This window comes from Carex rostrata, chromosome 34 (genome assembly GCF_964058835.1).
Source record: "Carex rostrata chromosome 34, lpCarRost1.2, whole genome shotgun sequence".
In the NCBI taxonomy this organism is placed as follows: Eukaryota; Viridiplantae; Streptophyta; class Magnoliopsida; order Poales; family Cyperaceae; genus Carex; species Carex rostrata.
In genome coordinates this window covers 2,255,108-2,280,793 of record NC_135951.1, presented here as the reverse complement: position 1 = coordinate 2,280,793, position 25,686 = coordinate 2,255,108, and the positions used below count along the sequence as shown (strand labels likewise).

Here is a 25,686-nt window from a genome sequence, read left to right as displayed (position 1 = left end):
GGCCACTCCACTCAAAGTAATCACTCTCGTGAAAAAGAAAAAAAAAATAATAATACAAGTTAAATAAGCATTGTAAACATGCCAAATCTAAGAGCTTACCTTACCCCTCAGATCTCAACACACTCCTGCTGTTTACTCACTTCTCATTTTCACGACTACAGAGCTTTCGACAAGGTAATAACTATTGACCCCACTCCACCTAAAATATTCATATCAACTTTTGTTAAATAAAAAATAAAAGAAAAATAAATTGTGAAATAAACATTGACTACTGTACAAAGTCTTCTCCATACCACTTCCAAGAACTTACCTTATCTCCTCAGATCTCAACATTCTGCTGTTCTTTACTCTTTACAAATTTCTCATATACACAACTGAGATCTAAGGTTCTTTCCTCCTAGCCTCTCCACAGAAATCTACAGAGCAAAATGGCAGGGTATTTGATAACCTCTCTGCTCTCACTAATCACCAATTTGCTCCCCTCAATTACAGCCTCTGCGCAGGCTCCTTCTTCCTCTTCATCAAATTCTAATAACTCTGAAAGGGGGTGTGTTCGAGCTATTGAGGAGGATCTTCAGAGGCTGATGGTAACTGTCAAGGGAATCAAGGCCACATTGCTTGATGCTGATAAGAGGGAAATCAGAGACCACTATGTGAAGCATTGGCTCAAGGAGCTCAGGAAGGTGGCTTATGATGCCCAGGATGTGCTCAGCGAGTACCGGAATGAGGTCACCCGTTTCCAACTAGAGGCAAGAAAGGCTTCTGAAGCTTCAGGTTCTCACAAGAGAGAGAAGATGGAGGTTAGTACCTCGTGCATATAGATATTAAAAATTAATTTACTTGTGCTATTGTCATTTTTCTTCTTGTGTGGTACTAAAACTTAATAGAGGATGGTTGAATTTTTTATATATGTTTTAGCTAGATTGGCATCCACCGGAATGTATGGTCACTTGTTTCCAATCTAATTATCATTTTTAAGTTAACAAATTATGAATTTGGCCATACTTGTATAATATACACATATCTTTTTTGACAGTACATTGAGTGCATTGTTCAAATTCCTAATGGCATGGTTGATCGGCTTAACAAAATAAGAAGTCGATTTGACCAAATTGCGAAGGATCGTGAGGCTCTCCAATTAAAGGAGAGTGACGGGCTGAGACGTCCGAACAATAAAATTTCACGACCCCCAATGGGTCACATGGTAGATGAGGCGAACATTTTTGGGAGAGATGCTGAAATAGAGAAGGTCATCAATTTCTTACTATCTGAAAAAGAAAAGCCCTTTTCAGTCATTTCAATTATTGGAAAAGGTGGTCTCAGAAAAACCACCATTGCCCAACTGGTCTACAAAGATGAGAGGGTAACCCGGTGCTTTGATTTATTTGGGTGGGTATGTGTCTCTGAAGAATTTGATGTTGTGAGACTCACTAAAGCAATCATTGAAACAGTCACCAAAAGGAATTACGATTTGAGTGAGTTGAGTTCATTACAAGAGAAGCTTGCAGAAACTGTGAAGGGAAAAACAGTACTGCTTGTTTTAGATGACGTGTGGAACGAGAATCAAAGTCTTTGGGAGTTGTTAAGGGTTCCTTTTAAAGAAGCAAAACTAGTCAGAATTCTCGTGACATCAAGAAATACAAAGGTTGCAGATGTCATGCAAACAACAACCTGTTTTAGGCCAACTAACTTACCTGAAGATTCGTGCTGGCAGTTGTTTCAGCATTATGCATTTCGTGGTACAAGTGACACTATGCTACCATACTTGGTAAAAATGGGAAGGGATATTACGAGAAAGTGTGGTGGGCTGCCATTGGTCGTGAAGTCGATTGCAAGCCTCCTAAGGTATGAAAGAGATGAAGAGGATTGGAGAGAGATTCTAGAAAGTGATCTTTGGGAAAAAGAAGAATCAAAAGAAGCGATATTCCCAGCACTTGAGATCAGCTATGCTCATCTACCTGCTCACCTTAAGCCATGTTTCCTGTTTTGCTCCATGTACCCAAAAGATTACTTATTGGAAAAGGAAATTTTGATAGAGTTATGGATGTCTCATGGCTATATCGAGTCTAGGGGCAAAAAAAGAATTAGAGAAATTGGTGCTGAATATTATAAGGAGTTAAAAGAAAGATCCTTTCTTGATGATTTTTCAGATCGATATTCAGAATGCTGTAAGTTGCATGATATAATCCATGATCTTGCTCGACTTAAATCTGAAAATGAACATTATTCAGTAGATATTAGTCAGCCACTAGGTATTCAAGAGAGAAAAATTCTGGGAGAAGCATACCATGTATATGCATGTAGTGTCATGGGATATGTAGACCAAATTCTTCCGCAAAATCAGGGTTTAAGAACTCTTTATATGGATCTGGGTTGGTACAAAAAGCTATCCTTCTGGAATCTCCCTAAGTTTGAAGCACTTAGGGTATTGCAATGGAAAGAGGATCAGTTGACAAGGATTCCTGATTACATTTCCGAGTTGAAACATCTAGCCTATCTTAGTGTTCCTTCTGATAATCTTGAAATGTTGCCATCATCCATTGGTGGTCTTCTTAACTTACAGTTTTTGTATATTGAATCTCGCAATTTCTTGGATTATGTCCCGCATGGGCTTATTAATTTTCCTGCAATAAAGAGAATGAGAGCCAGGTTAAGAGTTAAAACTATAGCTTGGTTAAAGGATATGACGGACCTTGAAGGAAAGCTCTCTATTTATGGAGTGAGTAATTTAAAAGATGCCCAGCGTGCTAACATGAGAAATAAATGCCAACTTGAAACTTTGAATTTATGGACGAACCATTTTACGGAATTCAGTCACACTGAGAATTCATGGCTGGAATTAAAACTCGAACCAAAAGCTTGTGAGGATGAGTGGGTTGGTGTCGATGATGTAGGTTTTTCTTGGTTAGATTCCCTCCAGCCACATTCTAACATAAAAAAACTTCAAGTATTTGAATTTTCTTCTGCCACATTACCGGGATGGATGAGTGATCCATCTTCCTTGCAGTCAATTCAAGAAATCTTGTTAGGTTATTTCAAAAATATTCGATCTCTTCCATTCAGCAATCTTCACACTCTCAAGCACCTCATAATTTGTGGATGTAATAGTATCCGAGTTTTGAAACTGGAGCAGCTACCCTCCCAGCTTGAAGAATTGTGTATTCTTGAATGTATGAACCTGGACTTCATTATTGGACTAGGGAATCTGAATAAGTTGGCTACACTGGAGATTCTCTCTTGTCCAGACCTGAAATCAATAACGATGGATGGACTGCAGTTGGCGGAACCTACTGAGCCACTTGTCGGCCAGAAAAGCATTTCATCACTTACAAGGCTGAGAATTTGTAAGTGTTCTTTGCTTCGTGGTCTGCCGAATGGGTTGATTCCATCTGGGCCCTGTTATGTGCGTGTTAGGGGTTGCAGCTGCCCTGACATTGAATTCAATTAGATATTTACCATATAAACCAAATCAGGTACATAATTTTTATTATTATTATTTTAATATTTAGATTTCTAGGCCACTGAACTTTTTTGCTTTAATGTAATCATAAGTCTTGGTAGGATTTGTTGACTAATTAAGCTGCCCTGATTGGACAAATAAATATTTCACTTATATATTTCTTATTTGTTGCTGCCACATAATCTCTTGTCCAATTGTTTTGCAGGGTTTTTGACGATGTCTTCCTTTCGCTAACAAGGAACATTTAGGAGTCCTCTCGAAGACCCTCGATAGAAAATAAATTTACTATTCAATTATATTATATGTTTTGTAATATATGGAATGAATTTCCTTTGCTCATGGGGATTTATTTTCATTGATTTTGTATTTTTTTTTTCTTCAAATATTCTCATCTTACGGAATGATTAAGCAACCCAACAAGCAATTTTTGTATTGGCCATTTTTTGGTCGTTATCTGGATCTCTACTATTTTTTACTTTATTTCCCATTTTCAACTTTCTGATAATGCCTTTTTCTCTTTTTCTAAGTACAAAATGACAGGATCTCTACTATTTTTTTTGGTCAACTTGCTGATAATGTCTTTTTCTCTTTAATTTGTATGCATAAAATGAATGATTAAACGGCACTTGAATAATCTACATTCGAGATTGCTAAAAACTTAATTTGGTTCCTAATGGATAACAAAATCATTTTTTTAGTCCAACATCTTCACTCGGCAAAAGGTGGCAATATATATATTTGTGTTGTGTATGGTAATTGACAATATTAATTGTTGATAGAATAAAACCTATAAACAAACACGATCCACAATAGAGAACAAATCTTTAATTGGTCCCGTTTTTGTTATCGCACTCCAAATTAAATTGTTCGCATCTTATCTAGAAGTCTGTTTTTTTTTTTTTTTTTAGTATCTCTGAATGGTGTCTATTGCATTGTCAATCTCCGTCATAATGACTTTTTTGCAGTATAACCCCTGCTACGATAGATATTACACAATTTAGAAGAAGATTGCCTATCCTACAGTGTCAAGTGTCAACATACATAGACCAATCGCAACAATCAAGTTGGTGAAGAAAAGGAAAACAATCTAATCCTACTCCTAGATATGGCAAGGAGTCTCCTCAAATATCTTTCAGACTAACAATATTAGTGATAATAATAAAATTAGATTGTCTGGTTTGGCTATGGGAACTGCAACTGCAACGCCTGTCTAATGTATGGCGAAGTTTCAAATTTTTCTTTTCTTAGTCTATGAATGTTTCCATCTTTCCTGAGATGTGCCCTATATTAGTGGTTATATATTCAGCTATTAGGTTTTGCGAAGAATATATATATATTTTTTAAATGCACAGTGGCTGTCAAGCACATAAAAAGTATTTTACTTCCAAGAAAATCAAAAAGAATTGAAAGCACAAATCTTATGTTCTTAACTGTCAAACTCAACATCAAGCAAAAAGAACAACCCAAAATATTACTATGTTCTCCTGTCATTAACAATCAGTAATTAACATCTATTGAGGAAAATGGGAATAGTACAAAAATAATAAATAAATAACAGTAGCATTGAAAAAACTTCCTTAGAAGAATAAACAGTATCAAAAATCGTACCATAAACCTGCGACTAAAGTTGAAACATGTACTTCTGTGAAGATACTAACCCGTTAAACCAGACAAACACCCACTAATTTCAAAATTGTACTCTTTACAAATGTTGAAAAATAAATTGTACAAATAAATATAAATAGGATTAACTAGCCTCAATGCCATGTGGCAATCTCATCACTGGCTAGTATTAGGTAAAAGGAGAGTTAAATTAAACTCCACCTTTTCACCTAACTCAGAAATTTTACCGTTGTAATTAATAAATAGGGATCCGTTGGAGTGTATCTATAAATACACCATGTAACATCAGAAATAAAATAACTTTTTCATCATCTTTTTCAAATTCCTCTGTCTCAACTTTTTATCAACAAACAACCACATATTATTTCTTATGTTGAAAAGAATAACCTGGGAGATATTTTATTTATCTTCTCTTTACATGGATAATTTTACTTTGCATATAGACAATACATATACACACACCAACACCCAACATAGAAAACACTATTAAGACGTCCATAAGCATCAGATTTGTCAACAGATAGACTCAACCCAACGAGGTAAATGTTTAACATACAATATATATTTTCATTATCATCACAATATGTCGACAGCACTGGACAATAAATGTTTAATATACAAGATTATTGTGATCTTGACTCGCTTCATAATTAAAATTCTCAGAGGAATACTGTCAAGCAAGCATTTGAATTTTCACAACTGTTTAATACTTATAATGAAAATATATATTTACCTGAGGATAATGAAAATATATATTTATTCCATTTATGTTCCTGAAAAAAAAATATATACTGCTAGTTAATCACCATTACCTCAGATTCACATATGATCAATGAAGTCACTGGCTAGTATTAGGCATGATAATTAATGCTTGCTTGCTTAACATACAATATATACTGTCTAAATCTCGTTGGGTTGAGTCAAGATCACAATAATGAAAACATATATTGTATGTTAAACATTTACCTCGTTGGCACATATTTAGAGCATGCATTTGAATTTTCATAACTGAAATGATGTTATATATACATACATATATAGGGTTCTATTAATTAATTTATCATGTCCAATGTGGCCATGAGAGCTAGTTTTTTCTCTAATACAGAGTAAAACAATAATTGTTTTATTTATTTATTAACATACCAAAAACAAATATACAAATTAAGAAACAAAATTGATCATGCATGCTGCTCTATATCATGCCTTGTCATTTGATTTTTAATTAATGTGCACTCATTCCCATTGAAGGTCGGCCGGCGGTAAGAAATACTCCGGCGTGAGGCCCCACAAATTAAAATCAGCTTCTTCAATTACCCATGTCTCGTCTACCTTTAACTTGTGGTTTACCGAGCCATTGCCGTACCGTAGCATCGTACCAGTCGTGTGTCCAGTATGTGCAATATTTATTCCATTTATATTCCTGAAAAAAAAATATATACTGCTAGTTAATCACCATTACCTCAGATTCACATATGATCAATGAAGTCATTTTTCCAGTGTGTGTGTCAGTGTGTGTACCTGTAATCACTAATAACAGACTCCGAATGGGTCTCCCAAAAGACCCCGCTGTCGCCGCCATCACGAGAGGGGCCAAGCCTGGTAGGGTTCTTCATACAGAGAAGCTGAGAATCCTCGAGCTGCATGAGAAGACCGGTTCGCTGGCTGAAGCAACCCCAAATGGTGTGATGTATCACCTCAACCCCGTCCGAGCTGCGATCATGCAATGCTGCAGAATTTGCGTCTAGTTTTAAAATGAAGCATTCCTCCTCGCTTATTGTCTTCTCTCCGATACACACTGCACCTGAGAATATATTCGCTGTGGCTCGTGGATCTAATCCCTGCTTATTTTTTTATTAATTTATACAGTGATAATTGCTTATTAAGATTAGACAGTGAAGGGTTTGCCAGTTTGTAATGAGTGGAAGTAATTAAACAAGAGGAGGTTTAAATTTAAATGTCTCATGTCTTTCATGCGTCATTTGTGTCTCATATCTTTGTTTCTAAGGTTCAAACAGTCAATTCAAATCAAAAGGTTACCTCCATATTAAAATGTGCTTGGAGATTAAATTTTATATTTTTTCAAAAATTTGTTACTACATTGTTAGATAGGTACAAAATCATTATTTGAGGACCATTCAAAAATAATAATTTTGTACCTATTTTAAAAAAAAAAGTAAAAAAAGTTTCCGAAAAAAGGCATGAATGTGGTATATATAAAAGACATGAGACATTTGAACCCCTACTAAACAAAAAAATTAAAATAGTTTTTATATTTACCTGGAGTGATCGGCGGAGAGGCCGCGGGGGGCCTTTAGTAATGCACGACCGCTTGATGGTTGACTGCTTCCAGGCAATGTGGCCGTTACATCCCATGGTAAGCATACAACCAGCCAAGATTAAATCAAAGTACCACAACTCAGGGCTTTTCTGCCAGAGCACGTAGGTTCCGTACTCGCCGCTTCCCTTCGGTCGCATTCCTCCTTCCTCCATGTCTGTATAGAATGCCGATGTAGCTATGTGGAGCTTCCCCACTGCGTACATGCTCTCCACGGATTGTAGCGCCTCTTGCCCTCCTGTTGCCGCTATGTATTGCTGGATTATATACCTCGCCGTTGATGCTTGCTTTATTTTTTTTAAAAATACAAATCAATATTTAGATCACTCAAAGTGAGAAGTTTTTATTTCTTAAAAAGGAAAAGGAAGTTCTTACGATGGAGCGATCATGGATGGACCGGGAGAAGGCACGGTCATGAGGGATGGCACAAGGAATGAGCGGAGTGCCGAGTACCATAAGCATATGAATCTCAGATATGCGTGCCATTTGTCCGGCGGGCCTAGAGGTACCATTGGAGTCTAGTGCAACACAGGCATCGGTTTCAGATGCCTTGACAAATGCCTGAGATTTGAGCCAGGCTTGCATTTCAGGGATGGGCCCGTTATACATTTCCTCGGGTATCGGCACTTCTAGCACTGTCTCAAGCGCATTCTCTTGGTCGACATTTGGGCATAGCTTCCTCATATCGTTTGTTTTGAAACAATTTGGCTTGATTTGTTGTTGGCTTTTAGATTATTTGCTCATAAATGGATTGAAATTGAATTCAATTTAGGTGGTTTTAGTGTGCTAGGGCACCATGACAGCCCCAGGAAAAACTGAGAGAATCATTTTTTTTTTATTATCATGTAATGTAAAAAAAGATGGCTATATTTAGGGACAGAGAGGAGGGGGATTCATTCAATTATTTAGAAATTCTAATTAAGGAAAAGTTACTTAACTGCCAATTCATTTGAGTCCATGGTTTCTACATAAACAATGACTGTTCATCTTAATTAACTAAGCTTTACTTTAAGTTACTTTTATCTTTAGAAATCAGTAAATGTAGTGAGGAAATTATGTAATAGCAAATGTTGTCTGAACTGATTAATTATTGTATGTAATTACTAATTATCATGATTCTGTCAATGATGTTCACTAGTTTTTACCATAGCTTCAGTTTCATCTTATAATCACATTCAAACCTCTGTAGAGATAAGATGAGGCAATTTGTAACAGCATGGTTCTGAAACTCGGCCGATACCGAGTCAACTCGGTATCGGACGGGACTGGTCCGAGTTTCACCCGAGTCTCGCGCCTATGCGAGTTTTTGAGCAAAAATCGGATCAACAGTGTTTGACTCGGCCGAGTTCCCCCGAGCCAGTCCGAGTTTCACCTGAGTGAAAATCATTATCCTTGATTAATTTGATTTCACGCCTTAGCTTTCTGTTGTATCTTGAGGTTGAAAGCAAGAAAATCATCATTATTGATTGAAGATTTAAGTTCAATTTTGCATCTTTTGAAGAAGGAAATGGTGCTCGAAAAAAAATTGGAAAGGGCAAAGTCCCTGGCTGAGTTAGGAAGAAGAATCTTTAGTTTTTTTCTGTGGCTAGATTTGGTGTATAGTTTTGTACTATAGAAATTTTGAATTTCTAGTGGTTCATGATAAACCTTGTCCATTTTATATCTTGATCCAAGAAACTTTTTTTTTTGTTTTATCTGTTGATCTTGAGTGACTTACTGTAGCCTGCGAAGCCAATACTGTTTTATTTTATTTATATTTTTTATATTTAACTAACGTAGGAGATGCATAGACCTTATTAGACCGTGGTTGGTTGTTAAAAAAATATAAAATGTAGAAATTAAACATTTTATTTCTCTTTTGTGAATATCATTCACTTTTTTTATTATTTTATGAAATAGTCTATTGTATATTAAAATTAAATAATTTTAATTTTTTAAGTATTAGACAACAAATTAAATTAATTGTTATCCATCTGAATTTAATTATTATGAGTGTTATTAATATTTAAATGGTTAACCTATTAAAATACCAAATTTTTTTCTATTTATTTAGTACAAAACAAGTTTCTGTCAAAAAAATCTGAGTTGCCGATTCGATTCAACCGATTCCAGCCGATTTATCCGATTCTGATTCCGATTTTCAGAACTATGTGTAACAGCCCGGGAAGGATATAAAGTTATTTATATTACTTAAATATTAACTTAAATCTTTGTGAATCAAAAAGAGAAAGAAAATTTTCTGTTTGGCAACAAGAGATTAAGAGTGAAGAATTAAGAGCTTAAGGAGTGTTAAGAAACTGATTTTCAGTTGTCTTAATCAGTGGATGAAAGATAAGAAATTGCTTAAGAAAGGGGTAGATGTGTCTTAATTAAGCGCATTGTCTCAAAGGATTGGTACTGGAAGCGCATTGTCTAGGCCAAGGATTAAGATCTGATCAAAAGGAGACTAAAGGAGGTAAACTTAATCCGCGTTAAGGAACCGGTGTTCGGAAGGATTAAGCGGCTATGGAAGCCAAAAAAAGCAGATTACATCTTAAGGAAGCTTAATCCCTTGCCGAACAGTCCCTCTGTGCGGCACATCTCAAATTTGAAATTTGAATAAAAAATCTTATAAAAAATTAAAAGGTTTTACACTTATCTCCACTTATTGTTTATTACAAAGTTGGTTTAACTACTATGAACAAATTTCTATCTCTATTTATGAGATAGGTTTTGACCTTCAACTTCCTTAAAAAAACAGAGAGAAATACCAGATCTAAAAGATATACGAGAGAAATTAGGAGTGAATAGATGAGAAAGATGGTTGAAGCGGCCCACAAAGCCCATAATAAATATTTGAGCAGTGCAGATTGACGGAGATGTAAATGTTATGGGCTTTGTAGAGAAATATTATGGGCTTTCAAGCATCATACTTCAATTTTTGAAAGGTGCCACTCTCTAGAGAGTTATGTTTGTGCCATCATGTCAATCATGATAGATAAGATTAAATCTTTTGGAGTGAATCTACGGTACTATGCATATCACGGGTTGTTACCGTGCTACGGCTCTATATTTGAGTTTTCAAATTCTAATGGTCGATCCGAACCATTCATCTTGTTCTCCATATTAATATGTATTTGGAGACCAAATTTTATATTTTTTGAAATTTTTTTACTATTTTTTTAGATATTTAGAAAATCACTTGATCTGAAAATTCTGGACCATCCAAAAACAGTGATTTTCAATAAATCTAAAAAAATAGTAAAAAAATTTCAAAAAATGTAAAATTTGGTCTCCAAACACATATTAATATGGAGAACAAGATGAACGGTTCAGATCGACCGTTAGGATTTGAAAACTCGAATATAGAGCCGTAGCACGGTGCCAAATCGTAATATGCATAGTACCATAGACTCGCTCAATCTTTTCAGTAAAACATTCATTTCTTCTCTTCTCAGGTCACAATGCAAACTCTTCTTTCCAGTTCTCACCTCTTTCCAGTTCTCACCTTCTCTCATTTGGAAAATATTATAATCCCAATGTAATTCTGATCTTTTAGGTTGAATAATAGTACTAAAGAATTGTCTACAAAAGTATAATTTGTTAGCGCTTAGCACAACAATCGATGCTCGCGAGTAAACTACAACACATACATGCCTTATAAGGGCCTGTTCGGTAACATGAAAATTTTGTAGGAATGAGAATTTTTAATATGGGAATGAGAATTTTAATTTGTCAAAACCAAAATCATTTAACCCGTGGAAAATTTTAGAATATAGGTGTTCGGCAAATGCATGGGAAATTTGTTATGATGTTGGTTTGTTTTTCTTTTTATAGTAGATGTAATACTATAATTAAACTATATTAAGTGTATTAATATTAATTACTGATTATGATCAATATAATGGTATATATCATATTAAAAAAAAGAGTGAATTGACTATAATGGTATATATCATACACTGCAAAAAAAATTTAGTGTTGCTAGTTTAATTATGCTTGTTTAATAATTTCTTGTATTATTAAATTGTGCTTGTTTAATTATTTGTACTTTTAAATTATATTATATTTAATTATTTCAAATTTTGTGTTTAACCAATCATTATTGTACTATCAAAGTGCTATTTGTGGATTTAAATGACTTTTAAGCTGTGTTTCAATTTTTTGGTTTATGTATTTAAACTACTCGAAATGCTATTTGTGTATTTAATTATTTTAATTTTTGTGTTTCATTTTTTCGATTTATGTATTTTAAACTAGTTTAACTTTTTACTGTTACAAATCATTTTACATATTTTTTCTTTTTTTTTTTAAAGTTAAGATCGTGAAAATATACTCATATGTAACAATGCAAAACAGTACAAATTAATGCTGAGTTAGGCTAATATGACATTGGTGTTATTTCAAACTAAATAACACCACATCGTAAACCGTTAGATCTGCTTTAATATTCGTACAATCTGCTTTTACTGTTCAAGCACTTTATTTTGTACGAATATTAAAGCAGATCTAACGGTTTACGATGTGGTGTTATTTAGTTTGAAATAACACTAATGTCATATTAGCCTAACTCATTAATGCTTTCTTGTAATTAATGTTTTCTTGATAGTAAAAAAAAAACACACACACACAATACAATAGCTTCAGCTCTTGGGAAAAAAAAAACGAAGCCTTGATGTAATTTTTTTTTCCCTTACAAGTGATGAAGAAAGAGAAGGGTAAAATAACCATGTGGGTATTAGAATGGGTATTACAACTAGCGTCCGAACAGTCAGTGGGAAAAAATATGGGCGAAGTTATTTTTCCTTCCAAAACCCATGGGATCAGCTACTGCCGAACAGGCCCTAATTGAATCAAATAAATGGGTAATCAAAACAATAAATAGATATCTCTTTCATTACTTACTAATATAATAGCCAAGCCACTAAACTATAACAAATAAAATACAATAGCAGGCAATATTAATTTTGCTCTAAGAAAAAACCAACAAACTGTAGCTTCTATAGAGACGGCTCAAGAAGTAATACAAATATCGCTAAACCACGAGTCGTTCGCCTTTGTTTTAGTGCTGGTAATCTCATCCTCAGTCTGTATATATTTCGAACAAAAGTATATAATTAATCAACTAATTAATTAACTAGCTAGTTAACATACTAATGTTACTTTTGTGTGGTCGAAAAATTAGGGTTTCTTTACATTAGAGTCTGATTTGCCATAGCCGTAAGGGTTATTGCATGCCCAGTTCCACTGGTCCCGACACATCTCTTCTATCCCGTATTTTGCTCTAAATACACAAAAAAAAAAGAACATAATATCAAAATTAATGAGAAGCAGTAAACCAATTTAGGGTTTCAGAAATAAAAACAGTAAAAAAAAAAATGCTTACTTCCAGTTCAATTGTGTCTCAGCTTTGGTAGTTGCAGCATAAAGAACCTCACAATCGCCTGGTCGTCTCTCTCCAAAGACCAAAGGAATTTTCTATACAGAGATATTTTTCAAACTATAATTTATTATGAGGATATTATTTAAAAACTTCAATTTGTCTTCACATGAAATGTGGTCCAAAAAGAAAAAAATAGAAAGCAAAACATCAAATGAACAGTTGTAAGACAATTAATAATTAACAGCTGGCATTTTTTTTATTAAATATAGAAGGAAAACCTTGCCAGAAGCCTTCTCAAAAGCAGAAACAATTTCCAAGACTGATGTACCCTTTCCTGCCCCCAAATTGTACGCCTCGCATCCTATAAATTACAGTAACTTTTCATATCAGTACATTTTATTATTCTTTCTGGAATTTTGGAACAAAAAAATTAATCGATGTACCTATTTTGGAGTCCTTTTCAAAAAGCTTATTCAATGCGGCATTATGTCCATCAGCCAAATCCATTACATGTATATAATCCCTTACCTGCATTGTGAAATAAATATGTTAAACTATATCTTGAAAATAAAATAAATTAATTAATTAACAAAATTGAGAATATAACATACACCGGTGCCATCTTTAGTAGAATAGTCGTTTCCAAAAACAGTGAGTGTTGGCCTTCTTTCGACAGCCACTTGTTGAACATATGGCATGAGGTTATTGGGTATGCCACGCGGGTCCTCGCCCAATAACCCGCTTGGGTGGGCACCTACTGGGTTGAAATATCTTAGTAGCATTATTTGCCATTCCGGGTCCGACCGGTGTAGGTCCCGGCATATATCTTCTGCCATAAGCTGAGTTCAAAAGGTTGCTATAATAAGATTAATTCTCGTGTTTCTTTTTCCTTTCTTTCTTATTTTTTTTTTACTGCACTCAAATTTTAAATTTGGAAAAAAAAAACTCATAAAGTTAGTTGAGGCAAATTGTGCAACAATTGAAGCGAATTTACATGTAAATTGAGGCTCAGTTGGGCTAGGTTTTGCACTATTTCTTTTTAATTGGAGTATTTCTCTATGCCTTGTAGATATAAGTTCACTATATTAAATTGTACTTCGTATACATTATTGAGACAATAAAGAGCAATTTGATTGTGGCTTATTCACCCATCAAAAGATTAAAAGTTAAGGAGAAATACATAAATTCATGAACAGTACAAAATAAGGAGAGAGAAAAAGCACCTTAGTTTGACCATAAGGGTTCATAGGAGCAAGAGGGAAATCCTCTGTGCATGGTACTCTATCTGGTGACCCATAAACCGATGCAGATGACGAAAAAACCAACTAAAATTTAATTGAAAAAAAAAATCAAGGATAAATAGTTAAGCACCAACAATATTGAATTCTTTACAAAAAAAAAAATACCATATTTTGCAACTTTTTACACTTAACCAACATTATTTAAGATATTAATCTCCTGTGGTGAAAATATTTATTTGAGCTAAAATAAAAATTGGGGGTATTAAGTAACCATATTTTTATACACCCAAAACTGCAAGATATAGTTGCCGGTACAAAAAAAATGTGCTTGGGATTAGTAAAAAGAGCTTACAGTAAAAAAAATATTGAAAATTTAAAAAAAATACAAAGAAAGAGCACCTTCTTGCAACCATAGGCAGCCATGACTTCTAGAAGAATAATAGTTCCGATCACATTATTGTTATAGTAAAGTAATGGTTTTGCAACACTCTCTCCAACCGCTTTTGACCCCGCAAAATGAATTACTGCATCAAACCTACAGTTTAAGAAAATTTTACTATCAGTTATTTTTTCAATCTTGTTTTATTGTTTTTTTTTTGTATTTGAAACCAAGAAAGGAAAAGCTTACTTCTTTGATGAAAAAACTTTTTCTAGTGCAGGTCTGTCTCTCAAATCAATCTACACAAGAAAATACAAATTATTTTATTATTTGAGGCAGATAAGAAAATTATATATTTTTCCCCCTCTGAGAGTAGATGATGCATTAATTGAAAAGAAGCTTAAACTGTGTCCTTTCACCCTTGTTGAATTGAATCATGAATGAATTTGAAATTACAAAATTACCATACATCATAGCTGAAATTACCAAATCACCACATCTCATTTTGTACATTAACACCAGTGATGTGTGTTACATGGATTAAAGCCCATGTGCCTCTGGTAATTTTCAAATTTAGTAAAAAAATTAATGGTAATTTTTGGCATTTTCTTTTGAACACTATTCAATCAGAAATCACTAAATTACAGATTTTCCCCTCTGAGAGTAGATGGTCATTAAATGAAAAGAAGCTTAATTTGTGTCCTTTCACCCTTATTGAATTGAATCATGAGTAAATTTGAAATTACCAAATTACCACATATCATAGCTGAAATTACCAAATTACCACAAATTACAAAAATGTAATGATTATTTTTGGCATTTTCTTTTGAATATGCAATCCAAAATCACTGTGTCATCACTTCAAAGGAAAGAAATTTGCATTTTCTTTTGAACATGTTTGATGTTTCAATAAAAAATCACTGTATCTGCCACCACTTCAAAGCAAAGAAATTTGCTTTGCAATTGGGTCTTTTAAGGACAAATCATGAGTAAATTTGAAATTACAAAATTACCACATTTCAAAAAAACAAATTACCACAAAATAAAAAATGTAATGATCAAGTAGGGCATTTTCTTTTGAATTTAAATCAAAAATGACTGCGTCTTTCACCACTTCAAAGCAAAGAAATTTTCTTTGCAATTGGGCTTTCCAAGGGCAGCAAATCTGACGAGTTTGACAAATTAAGAAAGGAATATATATACCTTGTGAAAAGAGAGATGCTTGCCAGAGTCACCAGCGAGATGCCTGACACGAGAGATAGCCACCTCAGAGGAGTTATCGAGGTTATCAACGGTGGCCACGTGGAAACCGGAGAGGAGAAGCTGAAGCACCGTGTGGCTTCCAATGTACCCCGCTCCACCCGTTACCAGTATCGATTTTGACATTTCACTGACAAATGACCTCAGAGAGAGAAAGAGAGAAAGAGAGAGGTTGAGATCTTGAGGTGGAATGGAAGAATGGATGGATTTTAGAGAGAGGGAGAAGGAAGAAGAGAAGGAGGAGGGAAAGAAGAGAAGAAAGAAGGGAAGAGACAACGTAGATCTGGCATCTGGCGATGTATTTGGAAACTGTAACATATGAGAGAGGGGTTTTGAATGGATCTGGTGTTGCATTTGTTGTGTGTGCTAATCTTCTATTTTAAGAGAGTAGATTTCACTATATGCAGTGCATGAACTATATGTTGAATATGTTATGTAGCGCTGCATATAGATCAACCTGCTCTGTCAAAATATTTACTCATCTTTCCTTGTTATAATTAAGATTCATTTGGGTAAGTATTTTAAGAGAGTAGGTTTCACTATATGCAGCGCACAAACTATATGTTGAATATATTATGCAGTGCTGCATATAGATCAACCTGCTCATTCCTTGTTATCTTTTATTTTAGAATTAAGATTCATTTTTTTTATGTGCTCATTCATGTTTGCTTCGTTTTTTTTTTTTTTTAATTGAAATTAACAGCCTCGTCTAGGAGTGAAGATATTAACGGAACTATTTTGGCTTCAAGCAGCGCATTTGTATATGCAACATTGTTATCATTCTATAGTTTGTGTGATGTATGAAGTCAAAACTACTCTGTTAACATACTTATCCCTCATCTAGCAACTCCTTTAGGACTTGTTCGGCGTGATACTATTCACGTGGGAAAAAAACAATTCACTCAAACTGAATTTCTTTTTCCCATATAAACAGTAATTTTTTAATCCAAAATTTGCAGTTCCTATTCCTATTCATGTTCCCACTGGGAACGCCGAACACGCCCTTAATACTTTTGAGCTTGGAACAGAATCGTTCAGTTAAAATTCAGACCAATTATGCTCACATTACAAATTCACAAAACTCTTTTAATATTTGTGTCAATGCATATTAGATCATCCTTCTAATTTTTTCTAGCAATTACATCATTGTCGAGATAAAGTATTTAGAAGTGCTTTTATTTCACTTTTATTACTATAATATGTTAAAAAGTTTTGATTTTTTTTTATTGAACACTACTCCATCTAATTACTATTTTTTTTTTCTGAAGAGTAGACATTTATAGTATATGGTTTAGTATGATTCTTTTTTCTTTTTTTTTGATAAAGATGTACATAAGCTCTCTTAAATATGTTAAATTTGTTTTTATAAAAGAAATATATTTAAATTTGTATTCTTAAACACATTAAGTTTCTTAGTAAGCTTAACTCCTAAATCTACTGAATTGGCTTCAAATGAATAATGCAAACTGCTGAAATTAATATGCTTCACTGGTAATACATTTCCATATAAAATTTATAATTGTTTGAATTAATTTAGTATATAGTCAAGTTGTTAAAAATTGATAAAAGATAAATGAACTAAAATTAAAAAAATATATGTGTCGAAAATTTTCTAATAAATTAAAACAGAAATATAATATTTTAACAGAGACAAATGGAAAGAGAGAATTTCTTAGACCAAGTCCACAGTACACCGAAGTAGCCGGCACCTATGAATACCGTTTCAGAGTGTGGCCCCCACATAAGTGGGGTCCATTTCTTGCACGAGGTCCCAAACTAGAACAGCTATTAAGTTTTGAACCAGGTTCTATAAGCCGAGAGTATGTGTGCCATATGATGTTGCGAGTCAATTACAAAGCAGATATAAAGAGAATTAAAACATAGATTTTTAATGCCTATAAAAAGTTTTTTTTTTTTTTCAATTCTAAATAACTATTCTAGTTTAATTGTCAACGCAATATTTTCTGTGTGAAAAGCATAAGTTTGAAATCGACTATGTAACTTTGACGCAATATTTTTCTGTGTGAAAAGTATAAGTTTCAAATTGACTATGTAACTTTGACGTTATATTTTTCTGTGTGAAAAGCATAAGTTTGAAATCGACTATGTAACTTTGACGAAATATCACAAAAGAGAACTTGAATACTTTAAAAGTATATTCATTGTATTCACGAACTAAGCATCTCAAAATTATCAAACCTCATTTTGAAAACATCAATAAAAATATAAGTTGTAGTTGCTTTTAAAAAAATTAGTACCAACACAACAAAAATATACACTTAAAAAATAATATATTTATTCCAATTCAAAACCGAAGATAGCACGAGTGCGTATCCTCTTGAGATATCTCATATTTTGCGTGACCGATGTGTCCAGTGTCTAGGGGTGGCAAAAAAGTTCGTAGCTCATGGCTCGATCGTGACTCGTATCTGACTTGCTCGCTAATAGCTCGTTTGTTATTGGACTGAGCTATTAACGAGCCAGTTTGCCACTAGCTCGGTTCAGAATTAACGAGTTCAAGCTGGGACCAAGCTTACGAGCTAGCTCGGCTAGGCATCAATTTGTGTGTATTTTGTACTGTTTAGCTTGGTTTAGCTTTGATTTAAAAAATTTGTAGAATTTATTTTCTTCTTAAAACAAAATCTAGTCAGACCCAGCGAGCCAGTTCGTCAGATTACGAGCTAGCTCGGGCTGGCTTGTTACGAGTTCAAGCTGAGATTTTAGCTCAGATGTCATACGTTCAGGTCGCTCAACTATAGCTCGGTCCAGAATTAACAAACTGAGCTAGAACCTAGCTCGGACCGAGTCAGCTCATTGACACCCCTACTGGTGACTATTCGAGGATAGCATAGGGGTCAGTATTATTTGAGCTTTGAGATTTGTGCATAACGTATTTGAACAGTTGTGATTTTCCAAAAAAAAAGTCGCGCAAAATATGAGATATCTCAAAGGATACGATTTCAGAGAGCCCTTGAAAACAGCAAACTTTTATTTATATTTTTAATGCCATAATCCAAACGTTACACACAGTACTACAACATTCCTGCCACATAAAGAATAACGAAAAAGGAAGCAACAGTTATGGCCTAGAATAACGAAGCAGTCAACATTTTTTTTATTAGACAAGTGTTAGCAATAATCAAAAGGTCTAGATACATTCGGTGCTAAACCCGAAATTTTTATTTATACGATAATAGAAAAAAAAAAACAGAATACACCAAAACATTTTTTTTTTTTGGAATTTCAAATCTACTCGGGCCATCAAACGTCTCTGTGGCTCAAAAACTGGGGACACCAATTAGCTCTGTGGCCTCAATTTAGAAGCCTCCAAATAATTTAGCGGCCTCAATATATATATATTTTTTTAAGTGGCATAGAGATTCAAAAAAAATTTGTCTGAAAACTACAAAGAACAATGAGAGTAATGTGAATTTTGTTATAAACAACTATTGTTACCATTTTAATAAAAATTATGTAAAACAAAAATATATGGGACTGCTAATCTATTGGGAGATCTCTAAATTGGGACCGCAGAGTCAGTTGGCAGCTTCTAATTTTTAAGACCACAGGAGTATTTGGCGGCCCGGATAATTTTCGAATTTTCTAAAAAAAATTAGAGTGTTTTAATTTTTTTTATTTTTTATTATGGTATAAGTAAAAAATTTGGGTGCTAAACGCTAATAAACAAGAGGGGCCACAAATCAGTGAGACGGTGTATAAGACATGGTATAACGAGATCAATTTATGGAGAGTAGAAAAGTAACACCGACACAGTCAGATGAGAGAGAGAATTTAATGAAATGAAAAGCAAAGAAGATTCCTGTGAGATACTTATTAGGAAAAATTAAAAAATAAATAAAGGACTGACTAGGTAAGATGGTCAAGTGTCAACGCGTGTCTTATTTAATAAATTAATAATGCCGCGTAAATCTCGTTCCTTGAAATAAGCAAACTTCATTTGTAATTATCTTCACATGACAATGCTTCCTAGGGTGAAAAGAAAAAAGCTCATGACTTCTGTGGCTTGATCGCAATTCGCATCTGACAGCTTGTTGATTATCATACTAAGCTGTTAACGAGCCAGTTCGCCATTAGCTCGGTTTAAAATTAACAAGTTCAAGTTGGGACCTAACTTGCTTGACTAGGCATTAATTGGTAAATTTGTATAGTTTTTTTTTTGTGTATTTTATATTGTTCAGATCGATTTAACTTGGTCCAAAAAAATTGTAAAATTTACTTTCTTATTAAAACTAGATTCAGTTAGAGTCAGCGACCAGCTCATCAGCTCGCAAGCTAGCTCGGTCTAGCTTGTGACAATTTCAAGCTGAGATTTCAGCTTGAATTCTTAAAGTCAGTTTGCTCGTTACTCAAACAAGCCAGCTCGTAACAAGTTCAAGCTAGGCCCAACTCGTGACGAACCAGCTCCTTAGTTCATTAAGAGCATCTATGTCCCAACATTTCAAATGAGTTTCTAACTATTAATTAATTTTTAGAAACTAACGCTTCTAAAGATTTTAAATTTCATATTTTTAAAATTAATTATAAAGTTTCTATTAAGCCGTGTTAGCAATAAATTAAAAATAAAATTTAATTTGAGTCAATTATTTAATCAATGTAGAGTTTAGAAACAATTTCTTAATAAAAAAAATTATTGTATAATGTCTAAATAATAAACTCTCCCACATCCCTGGAATCTAAATAGAAACTGTCACCTCATATTAAAAACTAATAATATCAAATATAGAGATGCTCTAATAATGATAATAAGAAGTGGACTATTCTACTTTGGGAAGTAAAATGAATGTTTTACTTCTCATTTATTTCTTCATTTTCAAAGTTTGAAGTAAAGTGAATGTTTTACTTCTCATTTATATTTTCATTTTCAAAGTTTGAATATTCGATCCAAATTTGTCAATATAATCTTCATATTAAAATGTGCTTTGACACTAGATTTTACATTTTTTTTGAATTTGTATACTATATTCTCACAATTTTTGAAAATAATTGTTTTTTAGAAACTTTTACTATTTTTATTAAATGAATAAGAGTTAGAAAAAGCTTTTTGAGGAGAGAGAGGAGGATAACAGCTTTTTGCCATACTACTCACTCTTTTGAGGAAATAAGAGGAGAGGATATGCATATCACCATAACCTTACTTGTACCAATACCAATAATAATAACAATGTCATTTATTTACATTTATTTGAACATGATTTGGACTTCAATGTTGACTGGGGCCTGGGGGCCATGGCAATTGCCAATTGCAAAGACAACACAGAAAGAACCTTCATAGATTCACAATTAATGTTAGTTATTGATGCTTTTATTGTTATATTAATGTGAGAAGTACTGACCTCTCTGGTGATTGGGAAGTGCCATGTGCAAGTGGGACCCAAAATCTGATTCCCCAATTCATGATCTCAAACTTTGTCTCTGATTTCCTAACAAACAAATTCTAAACCAAGAAACAGGTACCACCTTTCAAATAGAGCTGGCACCAGTATATACAACACATGCATGCATTTATCATTTCAAATCCAACCACTATCCCATTTGGCATTTGGGCTGGAAAACAAAGAGCTGGAAATACTTCATTTCCAGCAACAAAGAATATGCTTCCATTATTACAATGTGAATATGTGATATAATTATGATGCTCTCAATTTAATTGTTTTTATTTGCAAAATTCCCACTTCAGCCCTCTACAGAGTTAAGGGTAAAGATTTTAACAGATCAGTTTTGGTTTCATACAACATATGGACTCCACAATCAACAATGTTGTATATGATATATGCGCTGCATGAAAGCAAAACTGCTCTAAGGGTTAATTTTGCTTAAGTGCCATGAATAGCATAAGACATCCCGTGACCTATCGTATAAACTTCAAACGAAGAATCTAAACCATTAAAACCGATGCACTTCGTTATTGATGCGATTACATGTCAAATTTAATATTTTTTTTCATTCATTTGGTATAAAGTCAAGTGATAAAAAATTAACTTACAATTCATTATTTTTTTACTGCTCGACTTTATGCCAAATGAACTACAAAAATTTATAAATTTGACATGTAAAATCATCAATAACAAAGTACAATGATTTTAACAGTTTGAATTCATTGCTTGAAACTTATACGATAAGTTTTTGAGACAATAGCACAAAAGACCTAATGCTATCCATAACACATAAGACAAACTCCTAAAGGTTTGCCATTAAATTGAAATAATCCAATTTGACGGGCAAAGATTTGAACAGTGCAGTTTTGTAATGCACAAACTATAAAATCAAAACAACACTGTAAATGACAGCCTGTTAAATCTTTACCCATTTTGACAGCCTTTACCTATACTACATAGTAAACACTCCTAATTCCAACAATTCTATTCCATTTGAAACAGTGTTTTCCATATTAATTTCTACATCACACTACAAAAACAAAACAAAAAATTCACTTGGAAGCAGTAAATCTAGTAAGCATCAAGCAGTAGAGAATAGAAGATTTACATCTACATGTACTACTCACTTTATTAGTTACGTAGATTCCCACTAAACAAACTAGTCAACCAAAACAAGCATCAATTTTTAAGCAATGTTTGATACACTTGTCATAATCTGAAATTACCCAAAAAAAAAATACAAGATACTAAAGGAAAGGCAACTAGAGCCATTGCATCTATTTATAGATAGGGGGCATACGATAAGGCCGCCTCTGCTGTTGCCGGTACGGCTGCTGCTGCCGGTACGGTTGCTGTTGCTGCTGCCGGTACGGTTGCTGTTGCTGCTGCCGGTATGGTTGCTGTTGCTGTTGCCGGTATGGTTGGGGCTGTTGCAACACCTGGCGGTTATTGTTGTTGTTGGGCCCACTTGTCAGCTGGGGATTATTGGTTCTCCTCCTCTGCTTCTGCATACTTGAAAACAGCGCATCCATTGTATGTGGCTTCTGTAATTTATTACAATCTGTATAAGTTAAATGCCCATTAAACACTGGATAAGTCCAGTACAAATTATTAGGCACAGAAAGAGTACCTTTCCATTTTCAAACTTGACAGGTCCATTAGACATCACTACATTATGAACTGGAGTGGGCGCAACCCTGTATAACAAAATTTTTACATACATTTACCAGATGCTTCACATAAAAAAATGTAAAAAAATATTCTTTGACAGTATAGAAAGTTATACTTACTCTGCCAGAATTACCGAATGAAAATTACTTACCATCACAAAGTGAATTCAAAAGTACCTCAAAAGAACTAACATGATAAAACCACCAAAGTTGAACTCATGTGCATCTTGTACCACAACTCAAACATATTGAAAAATAGATTGCTACTTGTGTTTCACCCTTTGCCGAATAATCGGCTTTACACAACTCGTGCACTTTTTACAAACAGGGCCTCAAACCATTTATGGCCCCTCTTTTTTAACAACCATTTTACTACTGGCGATTCTCATAGACACCTAATCTTTAGACTCGCTAAATAAATCTACATCATAGTAATTAACGTATATATAGCCTCGTGCACTTTTCCTCATTTTCTTATCATCTCATCTGATCAACCACCAAATCAACACAATAAAACGGCTTTCATAGTCTCTACTCTACTCTTGGAAGGTCACATGTAGACAGGTTGTATTCTTCATGTCCAATTAGGTTGTATCTAAGTCATGCTCAGGCTCAGATTGAATGCGGATTTAAAATCGGGGTATGACCCATTAAACTTTTGGAGGCCTAATATCTAGGTTATGCTCAGGCCCATGACGTCTCTCAGTCAAAGTAATACATGGAAACTATTATCTGTGATAGGTTAATAATAATTCAGTTTGAATATTCAACCATATGATTCTTCCATGGTTATTAATTCAGTTCCGTTACTTCTGGGCAAAAAATCAGAAGTAAGAGCTGGTCAATTCAAGCCCGAAATTATAATTTCGTCCCATTGCCGGTTGATTTGGATTTGAATTTTTACAGGTCTTCTCGACTTCTTTAATTAGTATTCTCTCATTCATTAATGCCAGTTCGTAGCTCTTGTATGTTACATCAAAGCATTTCCATGGTGCCTTTTCCAGAGTTGGATTAAGTTTTACCTGTGATCCAAATATTACATAGTCAACCAAAACCAAATAAATATTTAGTGAATTAAGAATTCAAATTGCACAGAAATGTTCACCAAGAAAGATAAAGAGTAAGTGGTACCTTGGCTGGTTCCATCTGACAGGCCTGGAGCGGATCGGTGCAGCTGCTGCCTTCTTTGCAATGTTGGAAGTTGCCGGGAAATTAGTTTTTCCATTAAAATTTGTCCTCCTCTGTGCAAGTGCTCCCTTTTTGATTTGTTAAAAACAACAATTTTAAGTAAGATTAAACAGTAAAAGATACAGAAATGCAAATCATGGAAAAAAAATAATAACCAGTACTGGTACTGGACTTGACCAGGTGGGTACCAAAAACTAAAGAAAAGACCTTACTTGTCTTATTGCAGACCTAGAGTCGGTAAATTGCCTTGCTTTGAAGCCCTTTGGAGGTGGCCCACCATTTTGAAAGACTCTGTTTTTAATCTGAAATCATAATATATTCCATACCACTTAGATGATATATAAAAAATATATATATATGATTCATAACAAACAATATCGAATTGTAATCTTACTGGAGCTCTTTGCGGCACTCTCCCTTTGGCAGTATTTTTCTTCTTCGACATGCTTATAATCTCATCTACAAAAATATGAAATAGAGTGAAAAATAAGAATATACAAACCCAAATCAATCAAACAGTCTAAATCTAGGTGACAACATAATCCGGCCTGATATAGAAGTTATCACATCAACAAATAAACTCAAACTAATTTGTGCCAATGAAACTCAACTCAGAAAAAAAGACAAATAAAACCTTGATATAGGAAATAGAAAATAGAAAATACAATTAGACAAGAGTATTTAGAAAAGATAAGTATTTTTTTTTTTTTTTTTTATAGAAGTGGACTAAAGCCCACTGATTTCATTTAACAACAAAATCATACAGAATTTACTGGTACCAGTCCAGACATTACAAAAGCAACAATATGAAACATGCATATCAAACAACCTTCTACATTCAAGAGAACTACTAAGCATAAAAGAGTGCTAAGCTAATGCATCCCAACCCTAAACAAACCAAATCAGTAATACCAGAAAAAACAAATTGAGAAAAGATTAGTAAAAAAATTGTACCAAGAGTCATGTCCATTTTTTTCTCAGTAAGAGCAATAGTAGCAACTGTTGGGGGTTTAGCAGCCATCTATACAATAACAACAATATAACAAAATCAATATTAGTTGCCAATTAAGAAAATTCATAGAAAACAAACCAATCAAATAAATTGGGACAAATCTGCTCTCAAATTGAGAAGATAAGCCAGATCCTCAATTAAATTGGGAAAGTAACAACAATTTGACAGCTTATTAACTAGCAAGTACCTTAGTTTCAAATAATTAGTGGTATAAACTATAAACTAGCAACTAAACTCAAATTGAAGAAATTAGTGAGCAATAAATTAGGATTTAAAAACAAAAAATTATGAATTAGACCTTATGCGAAGTAGGCGAAATTATCCTTCAGTGGAGTCGCAATGCCGCTTTCAATTGAGAAATCTCGCGAGATTCGGGGAGAGATAAGAGAGAGAGAGATGCTAGGGTTTACTTTGCTTCCTAAATTGATTTTTCTTTTTGAGGTAAATAATAGTAAAGAATCGCAACTATGCGCGTTAGCCTAATCCGAGAGAGATATATTTTTCAATGAACCTGGTTTATTACAACAACCTGACTAAAACATGGCCCCCCAGGAGCAGCGCGTATAGACTATTGAGTGTTTCTCAGAAAATAGACTAGCAAAGAGGATAAACCTGACATTAAAGTTGGTTATTTTTATGTAACAGTTATTGTGTCTTTTATTATGCAGCAGTCGGTCCAGACCAATTAATGCTCACCTGAAAAGCCATTAGGACCCACTTTTAATGACTTGTTGTACAAAAATTATTATAGATAATCTAC

General features: G+C 33.8%; 4 protein-coding genes across 4 annotated transcripts; 1 reads left to right on the top strand and 3 right to left on the bottom strand.

Annotated features, from left to right (window-relative positions):
* Positions 1-269: 269 nt before the first annotated feature.
* On the top strand, positions 270-3,448 carry LOC144548861 (disease resistance protein RGA2-like). The gene is made up of 2 exons (XM_078297573.1): positions 270-800; positions 1,037-3,448. Exons 1-2 carry the CDS (start codon positions 429-431, stop codon positions 3,446-3,448), a joined length of 2,784 nt encoding a protein of 927 aa, XP_078153699.1. The 5' UTR covers positions 270-428.
* A 2,684-nt stretch (positions 3,449-6,132) lies between these two features.
* LOC144549119 (uncharacterized) lies at positions 6,133-8,232 on the bottom strand. Its single transcript, XM_078297865.1, has 4 exons — positions 7,794-8,232; positions 7,361-7,705; positions 6,602-6,921; positions 6,133-6,503 (listed from the first exon to the last, which is right to left on the bottom strand). The coding sequence occupies exons 1-4, from the start codon at positions 8,100-8,102 to the stop codon at positions 6,317-6,319; spliced, it is 1,161 nt and encodes a 386-aa protein (XP_078153991.1). The 5' UTR covers positions 8,103-8,232; the 3' UTR covers positions 6,133-6,316.
* Positions 8,233-12,242: 4,010 nt separating this feature from the next.
* On the bottom strand, positions 12,243-16,034 carry LOC144548940 (UDP-glucose 4-epimerase GEPI48-like). The gene is made up of 10 exons (XM_078297679.1): positions 15,604-16,034; positions 14,650-14,699; positions 14,421-14,556; positions 14,004-14,105; positions 13,392-13,619; positions 13,224-13,308; positions 13,059-13,141; positions 12,784-12,875; positions 12,594-12,681; positions 12,243-12,485 (listed from the first exon to the last, which is right to left on the bottom strand). The coding sequence occupies exons 1-10, from the start codon at positions 16,012-16,014 to the stop codon at positions 12,411-12,413; spliced, it is 1,350 nt and encodes a 449-aa protein (XP_078153805.1). The 5' UTR covers positions 16,015-16,034; the 3' UTR covers positions 12,243-12,410.
* A 6,059-nt stretch (positions 16,035-22,093) lies between these two features.
* On the bottom strand, positions 22,094-25,373 carry LOC144549041 (uncharacterized). Its single transcript, XM_078297802.1, has 7 exons — positions 25,225-25,373; positions 24,869-24,935; positions 24,309-24,373; positions 24,127-24,216; positions 23,858-23,982; positions 22,687-22,753; positions 22,094-22,600 (listed from the first exon to the last, which is right to left on the bottom strand). Exons 2-7 carry the CDS (start codon positions 24,933-24,935, stop codon positions 22,334-22,336), a joined length of 681 nt encoding a protein of 226 aa, XP_078153928.1. The 5' UTR covers positions 25,225-25,373; the 3' UTR covers positions 22,094-22,333.
* Positions 25,374-25,686: the final 313 nt, after the last annotated feature.